This window comes from Prunus avium, chromosome 7, assembly GCF_965620075.1.
Source record: "Prunus avium chromosome 7, drPruAviu1.hap1.1, whole genome shotgun sequence".
Taxonomy (NCBI): Eukaryota; Viridiplantae; Streptophyta; class Magnoliopsida; order Rosales; family Rosaceae; genus Prunus; species Prunus avium.
Genome location: NC_142290.1, coordinates 7790405 through 7799302, shown reverse-complemented (window position 1 = coordinate 7799302; position 8898 = coordinate 7790405). Strand labels below are relative to the sequence as shown.

General features: G+C 51.4%; 2 protein-coding genes across 2 annotated transcripts; both read right to left on the bottom strand.

Moving 5' to 3' along the window:
- Window positions 1-5127: 5127 nt before the first annotated feature.
- On the bottom strand, window positions 5128-5547 carry LOC148292963 (uncharacterized). Its single transcript, XM_088244521.1, has one exon. It carries the CDS (start codon window positions 5545-5547, stop codon window positions 5128-5130), a length of 420 nt encoding a protein of 139 aa, XP_088100647.1.
- A 645-nt stretch (window positions 5548-6192) lies between these two features.
- Window positions 6193-7035, bottom strand: LOC148292962 (uncharacterized). Its single transcript, XM_088244520.1, has one exon. It carries the CDS (start codon window positions 7033-7035, stop codon window positions 6193-6195), a length of 843 nt encoding a protein of 280 aa, XP_088100646.1.
- Window positions 7036-8898: the final 1863 nt, after the last annotated feature.

The window sequence follows — 8898 nt, the reverse complement described above, 5'->3', positions numbered from 1 at the left end:
GTCGATCTTCTTGGGTATGGTGTGGTTTGTGCGCGGGCATGCCAGCACGGTTTACCGTGCATTTGAGGGTGATATGATTGGTTGGATAGATGAGTGATGGGCCTGTTTGAATCTGACTTTTAATCAAACGATTGTGGCCGAGAGAGGAACTGATATCGGCTGTTAGGTTCACCGACTGAGCTACAAGGCCGTTAATGGCGGTGTTGATGGTGGTTTTTTATGTGGTGCTTCGGTGCGTCGCTGGGTGGCGACGATCGTATGATATATGGGATGAACGAAAGAGTAACAAAGATGGTGCTCCGGGGCCTTGGAAATCAAGGGTCGTATGATATATTGATGAATGGATTTTTCTACAAACTGCCACTACTCCTAGGAAAACAAGTAAATATATTGAAATGGCATTACAGGAATGTAAATGACAAGAAGTAAATGACAGAAAAATATAATCTGCTTCATGGGAGGCTTGTGTTTGGTGTTGAACCCTTTATAGAGAAGGCCTTGAGGAGACAATGAAGCTGAAAATCTACATGGTGAGGTTGATCAGAACTAGTGGGCAGTCGAGTCGGCATTTGGGAATGTGAAGCATGGTGGTGTGACACCCATAAACCCCGGCCGCCACCCTGATGGTGGGCTCTGCATCTCGGGCTTTGGAGGAGCATTTAATGCCCTGACCTGATGGTTGGTGGCTTAGCCTTACAAAATCATGGGATTTTCGCACCTAATCCCTGATTTTACTCACCATATCTAACTTCAATCACATCCCCTCTTTCTTGGCTCATTAAATGCTCCTACGTGGATCATGGGCTTTCTGCTGTGATCAGAGGCATTACTTCATTAAATGAAGCATGAGACCATGATGCCACGTGGCGATGCCACTTGATTTTTTCCACTTTGGCCGTGTATCTGAGGAGTTTGCCCTCGGCCAGTATTACTGAGGCCGTGATGACTTTGAATCATAACTCACTTTTGTTTTTAACAAAAGGAAGCGAATCGATGACTTGGCCGTGGATAGACGCTAGGGCCGAGTTGTTGTTCCTTCGGCCAGCCTCTTTCAGTCAGCTTCCTTGGCCGAGATTTATTAGGCACAAACATTACCCCCACATTCCCGGATTCTTCGGTCGTGGCAAGGATGAAGGCCGAATGAATTCTAGGGGATGGACCCTTTGCATTCCTATGATACGCAAGCACGTCGTTTAGGCTATCATTGCCTTCATTCGCGGGAGCCGTCGCTTTGTCTCGTCAACTGAAACGACGGACTCCAGGGTTTCGACACGTCATCCCACGCTCAAGTGTATTGCCAGGCCGTTACGTCGTTCGAGAGAATGTTACGTTGTTCGAGGGAGCCACGCCTGTTCGTTTCGACTTCGTGTGTTAGTATAAAAACCCAGCCTTCTTCATTCTTCCTCACGCTTTTAGAATTTTCAGACGCCCAAACTCTGCCAAAACTCTTTCTCAACTCTCCAACCTTCTCAAACTTCGGATTTCAAACTCTTCTTCCCCTGCTCAGAGTTTCTCTGACCAAGATTTTAGCCGCTCTTTCTAATCGCAAGTTAGTTAACCCTTTTTTCTGGGTTTCCAGCTCTTTGGTGCTCTTCGTGTTCATCCTTCTCCTTTCAAACCTTTTTCCAAAACACTTGACTTCAATCCACTTCAATGGCATCTAGCACCTCTTCCTCTGTTGTTGAAGCTCGGTCCCAGGTCTTCCAAACTGGGTTTGAGGACATCTGCCAAGAGATCCAAGTCTCGGTTCTACCCAACATCATCATGCCCTGGACTGATGACGACGGTACTGCCATTGATTCTTGTGTTCTCGGCCCTTCCTTGGAGGGTGGCATGCCAGAGAGGCTGGCCGTCCACCTGAAGAACAACTTGGTTGACCTCTCGACTTTTGACGGGGGGGACTACCAAGATTGGAACGTTGCTTGGCCGCAGCCCCAATGGCCAACTTCGACCTCAGATTGGGAGAAATGGCTGCCGAGGATGGAGCACTTCTTCGGCCAACAGTTGAAAGATCAAGGCATCTACCACTCGTCATGGACCGGTTAATTTTGGCCGTGTTTCTGGTCTTCGGCCACGAACACCATGAACCTTTGGTTCGGTATGATGACGTGGACAGTTCTGGACATGGCCGCCCTGTTCGGCCTCTCCCCTCTTGGCGTGGAAGTAAATGCCTCCCTGGTCGCCCCTGAGGCTGAGGGGAGCTTCAAGGCCACGTGGCCCACGGTCGCAAAGTTTGCTGGGAGCAAGGCGAAGAATATGCTCGACTACTCCAGCTTCTATAGCAACTTCGGCGTGGAGGACAGCGCCGATGATGACTCCATCGCCCCCCTAGGTGAGGTCGAGCACGCCGCGTTCTTGCTGTATTGGTTGTGCAAGTTCGTGTTTTGCACCCAGGCGAACAAAGTCACCCTGGAGTTCGCCCATCTGGCCGACTATCTCACGAAGGGCGGAAGGCTGGCGCTTGGCCCATTCCTCCTCGACCACATCTATCGTACGCTTCATGACGTCGTCACTGACGGGATGAAGCCGAAGCACGGCGGCCCACTCTGGGCCTTTCAGTTCTGACTTCAAGCCTACTTTCCAGAACTGAGGGGGGCGGTTAAAATTGAAAATACCGAGCCGCTGGATAATTCGGTCTGATCCAGACTGTCCCCCTCTTCCCTCTGTCAACCAATAGGCTTTCGTCCTGGAGGGCCGATGTCCCCCAAAACCACGGTGTGGCTAGCATCTCCTTTCAGCTCCAGAAGAGGATGACCTTCCTTACTTCGACGCCGTGGATGCGTCGTAATGGGATGGACGAAGATGGGCGGGTCTGGTACGAGGATTTTATCTTAGCCAGATATCTTCGGCGAGTTGGGGAGGCCCTGAGGGGGGCGTTAAAAAATGTGGATTGGGACCCCCTCCCCCCTAAGACTGGCCGGGGAAAGAAGGCGACCGCCGTGTCTTCTCGGCCGCGTCCAGTGTGACGGCCCCACCCATGTCCGGAGTGACGGCCGCCCCCATGGACAGAGTGATGGCTGCGCCCATGGCTAGAGTGACGGCCGCCCCCATGGCCAAAGTGATGGCCCCAGCCATGTCCAGAATGACGGCCGCGACTTCAACCATGACCCCAACCTATAGGGTAATGGTTGTGGTGGAGACGCCAAGGACCTTGGTGCTCAGGACCGTGCCATCCTCTTCGCCAGTTCGACCGAGCGCTGTTGTTGGTAAGCACTGGCCTTCTTATGCTCTTTTTGATATTTCTGCACTAATGCGTGAGTTTGTTTTATTTTCGAATTTCTAGGACGCAAGAGGAGCAGAGAGGCCAAAAGTACTGAGGCCGCAGTAGTTGAGGTCGTGCAAGTATGGAGCGCCGCGGCCGAGGTGGAGGTATCAGAGCCGCCGAGAAAAAGGCTCCTCCTTGTCCTCTCAGAAGGCGAGGATGAGGAGGAAGTCCCTCCTGTGGCTGTAAGTAATTCCCCCTAGGTTTCTTTCCATCTGCTTCATGCCGCACCTTTGTATTGATAATTTAGTTTTCTGTTCAGGGCACGGCGGCGAACGCCGAAGTTGTTGTTGCGGGGGCGCTAGATGCTGAGGCAACCATTGCAGAAGCATTGGATGTTGAGGCGGCCGATGCATCGGATGCTAAGGCGCCAAACGCTGAGGCAGCGGCGTTGGATGATGAGGCTGCCGTTGCTGAGGCGGCAGACGGCGAGGTGGCGGTCGCAGAGGCGACGGCTGGTGAAGCGGCGGCTTCAGAGCCACCGTTGGTTGCTTTGGCTGAGTTCCCACCAGCGATAACGGCCGCGTCTTCACTGGCCGCCACGGCTCCAGTTGAGCCGTCCCCGGTCGCCCCACGTCGCCCTAGTGGCATCGTGTTTCGCTCGGTAAGTGTTCGTCCTAGCCACAGCATGCTAGTTTCTTTTTCTTTTTTAGGATTTTCTAACTAACGAACTTTTGTTCCCAGCCCCCCAGACCGTCTCTGCCTCTGTCCACGGCCGTCGTGGCATCGAGCCCGCCAATTGTCTCGGCTACCGTGGCCGTGACTCAGGAGCCATTGGCCGAGGGTGAACTCGTGGCCATTGAGCCCTTGGCCATTGGCACCTCAACCTTAACGCCAGTCGCCTCAGTCAACATGTCCATGCCGCAGATGCTCTTGTCTTAGGAGTCGACGGTCGTGACCGAGCTCGCGGTCGCCGAGGCCTACATTGTACCGCCGGCCACTGAGGTGAGTTTTTCTCCTAGTTCTTTTGACTCCTTTCCTTTGTTATTTTATACTTAGCTCCTTTTTCATTCTTTTCAGGTGCCTGCCTCCTCAGATGATCTCGCCAACTTTTATGCCAGCCTCCATGAGGAAGGATGTAGTTTGGCCTTCATTGCCCCCTTGGACGAGGACTCCAGGGCCGTCGTCAAACAGCTTCGAGATTTTCTGCATATGGGGGTCAATCATATGGCCAACGCCCAGACCTTCCAGGAATTCCGGTTAGATGAGCTACATGTTCGTTTAGCCCTCGGTCTACTGGACTCGGCCCAGCTAGACTAGCTACAAGTTCGTGAAGCCGGTATGAGGATGACCGAGGGGTGTTCCTTGGAGCATGAGCTGGCAAAAATAAAACAACAGGCCCAACCTGCAATGGCCCAATTGAAGGAAAACAACCTCGTCGTTCAGAGAGAAAATGAAGAGTTTGCACAGGTTGAGGCCCAAATTGCCGAGCTCCAGGCCCGACGCGAACTCATTCTTGAGCACTGAGAGCGTGCGGTTGCGGCCGGTACCGAACTAAAATCCTCGGCCAAGCAAATCCTTGAGGGTTTAGCGACCGAGAAAAAGAAAGCGCTGGCCGAGAGAAAGCTGATCAGGGCGAGGTGGCTGGCGGACATGGACAATGGGGACATCGCTTGGAGAAGGATCACTTGCTTGATCTGGGGGATGTTCAGTGACGGGATTTAGGCCTTTGTTCATAAATTTAGGATATGTAATATAAACGTTTTTACATGAAATATAAACTTTTGGCCATTAATAGACTATTTTTATATTTCATGTATATTTTTAGTCAGCCACAACTGGCCGTTCCTTGATTTCAAAAAAGAAGCAAATATATCTTTTGTTGAATTATTTGTGCATCCTCTCGTCTTAGACCAATTTACCGTTTATGATCCATTCTCGGTCGTCTCCCATAGCGATGGAACGTACCCTTTTAAGTATTGGCCATTAATTGGCAAGTTGTGACGCTCTCCATCTCTATCTTTTAACTGAAACGCACCTCGGCCAAGAATTCGTTCAATAACAAACGGCCCTTCCCAGTTTGGTGACATTTTGCCGAACCGAGGATCCTTATTTCCGATAGGAAGTACGGCACGCCATACCAAGTCACCTTCGGCGAAGGTCTTTTGTTTGACCCTTTTGTTGTAGGCCCTTGCCGCAATCTGCTTTTGTGCTTGCATCAGGTTGTAAGCATCAAGTCTTGACTGCTCCAAATCTTCTAGCTCCTGGGCCATGGCTTGAGCGTAGTCCTTCTTTTCTTGTCCAGGCTGTTCGGTCACATGGAGAGACCGAACCTTTAACTCCATTGGAACGATAGCATCATGGCCGTAGGTTAAGGCATAAGGGGATGTGCCAGTGGCCGAGCGTTTTGAGACCCGGTAAGCCTAAAGGGCTTCAGGGAGCAAGTCGTGCCAAGCTCTAGGTTTTTCTTTAATCATCTTTTCGAGAATGCCCTTGATCGCTTTATTGCTTGCATCGGCTTGTCCGTTGGACTGGGGATAGTAAGGCGTCGAATGAACCAATTTGATCCCCATTCTCTTGGCGTACTCCTGGATTTCAGCAGAAGCGAAAACTGGGCCGTTATCGGCCGTGATGGTTTCAGGTATACCGAACCTATGGACAATGTGGTTTTCAAAGAATTTAACTACCTGTGCGCTAGATATTGACCGATAGGACTCGGCCTCGACCCATTTAGTAAAATAGTCAATTGCCACCAGAATCCATGCGTGCTGGTTGGACGCAGCCGGATAGATTTTGCCGATGATGTCCACGGCCCACCCTCTGAACGGCCACGGTTTGGTGACCGGGTGAAGGGCTTCGGCCGGTACCCTTTGTATGGGGCCATAGATTTGACATTTAATGCATCCCCTTGCATATTCTATGCAATCTTTTAAAATTGTCGACCAATAGTAGCCGTGCCTCCGAACTAACCACCTCATCTTGATGCCGGACTAATGGGCGCCACAAATCCCTTCATGAGACTCGGCCATAATCACCTGAACGTCTTCGGTACTGGGACATAAGAGTAATAGGCCGTCCGTCCCCTTTCGATACAGCTCATTTTGGTAAATCAAATAAAACCGAGCCCGAAAGCGCGTGGTCTTCTTGTGGTTGCCGGAGGGATCGCGTAGATACTTGACTATGGGGTAGCGCCAGTCTGCTTCGGCCGATGACATTTGCGTCGTCATCCCTCGTTCGGCCAAAGCTGGCGGTGTGCGTCTCTCGATTTTGATCACGCGGTCATGGTCGCCGTCCGGAATGTGTACACCTGACGCCACCTGGGCCATCTCGTTGGCTTCGTGGTTTTCAGCACGCGGGACGTGGACAAAAGAGATTCTAGAAAACTCGTCGGCCTTGTTGAGGGTCGTCACGTAATATGTAGTTAGATTCTCGCTCGTGCATTGGTATTCCCCGGTCAGTTGGTTGATCACCAGCTGGGAATCGCCGTAAACCAAAATGGGAGTCGCCTTCATCTCCTTCAGAATTTCGAGGCTGATGATGAGTGCCTCATACTCGGCCTGATTATTGGTGCATTTGAAATCAAGTTGGAAAGCGAATTGCCACCTTTGCCCCTGAGGGGATTCGATCACGACCCCGGCCCCAGATGTGGTCTCGGTACTTGAGCCGTCGAAGTACATGGTCCAGTAGTTCTTCTCCATGCGGGCCATGCCGATCTCGATTTCCAACTCTTCCTCTTGCCCCTGAGCCAGGTGGTGAGCCAGAAAATCGGTGAGGGCCTGACCTTTGACCGACTTCTGAGCCACATATTGGAAGGTGAACTCCGATAAATCCATCGTCCACTTACCAATTCAGCCGCGTATGATTGGTCTGGTGAGCATGTATTTGATAAGATCGGTCTTGGAGATGATCTGGACGACCGAAGGGAGCATATAATGCCGTAATTTAGTGGCCGCGAAGTAGAGTGCCAAGCATAGCTTTTCAAGGGTGCGACCGTGTTAAGGGTACGGCTGAGATAGTGTACGGCCTGTTCTCGCTCAGACTCGTTGTTCTGGGCCAATAGACAACCGATAGAACCTTCAGAAGCCGAGATGTAGAGCCTCAGGGGCTTCCCCCTTCTCAATAGCATAAGAACCGGCGGTTGAGATAAATATCTTTTGATTTCGTCGAGGGCCGTTTGATGCTCGGCCCCCCATACGAATCTCTCCACATCCTTCAGCTTGAGCAAGGGGGTCAGTGGCCGGATCTTTCCTGCCAATTTGGATATAAAGCGCCTTAAGAAGTTGACTTTGCCGAGAAAAGACTGGAGCTCCTTTTTAGTTTTTGGTGGAGGTGCCGCCATAATAGCTTTGGCTTTATTCTTATCCACCTCGATCCCTTGTTGATGGACGAAGAAACTGAGGAAGTTCCCGGCCGTGACACCGAATGCGCACTTCTTGGGGTTCATTTTCAGGCCGTGCACTCTCATCCGATCGAATGCCTGGCGGAGATGCCGCACGTGGTCAGCCTTGGATAGAGACTTGACGACCACGTCGTCGATATAGACTTCGACGGTTCGACCAATAAGATCATGGAAAATGAGGTTCATAGCCCGTTGGTATATTGCACCGGCGTTCTTCAGACCGAACGACATGACTACCCATTCGTAGGTTCCGATAGCCCCTGGGAATCTGAACGCCGTCTTGTGGACATCGTCCTCGGTGATAAAGATCTGATTGTAGCTAGCGTGGCCGTCCATGAAGGAAAGGAGCTCGTGCTTCGCGGCCCCGTCTACAAAGAGGTCAGCCATCAACATGGGATACTCGTCTTTGGGGGTCGCGAGGTTTAGGTTTCTGTAATTGGTGCAAACTCTCAAAGCCCCGGTCTTTTTCAAAACTGGCACGATGTTAGCCAACCATTCAACATACCTAGCTGTACGGATGAAGCCTCTTGGCAATCCAGGCATCTCGTGATAATCCCAAGCAAAACAATCTTTATATTCATGGAGCAGACCGATAATCTCGGCCTTTAATTCAAGATTCAAAAGTTTGCTTACAAAAAGAGGCCGTGGTTAGGCCTCCGTCCCTACATTTATTTCTAGTAAAGGGTCCTGAACCTCAGGGTAGTCATCCTCCATCTCGGCAGGCACCGTTTCCAAGTCGTCGATGGTCAGAACATCCCCGTCATCTGATTCGTGGAGGAACTCAATCAGGTTGATAGGTGAGTTCGGCCACAAGGATTATTCCGGCCAATGCTCCAGCAGTCTTTCTAGCAAGTCGATCACGGCCGCTGCTCCCTCTTCTTTGGTGGCTTTGTCTATCATCTAGAGGCTAGTAAGGTCGATCAATACTTCGCGCGCCGAATCCTGTCGGACATTCTTGGCGCCTAGCTCCAGCACTTTCTGGGCCGTCGTCCTGGTTGGTCAGCCGCTTGCGTCGTGGCCGGTGAGGACGACCCATCCGACGTCGTCGTTGTAGATTCGGGCTTGTACGGCATTGGCTTCGAACGGTCTCTCGTCAGCCGGGTGTATGGATACCTTCTGGCCGTCCCAAAAGAACAGTAGTTAAAAAAGGGATCAGGGTATGCACCCGGACTAATGAATCCAATCGCGATCGAGCAATATGTTGTAGTCTACACTGGACTCAACCACGTTAAAAGGCCGCAACTCTCGTCTGGTTGGCCACGGTGATTTTCAACGGCAATACCCCAATGGCCTTGGA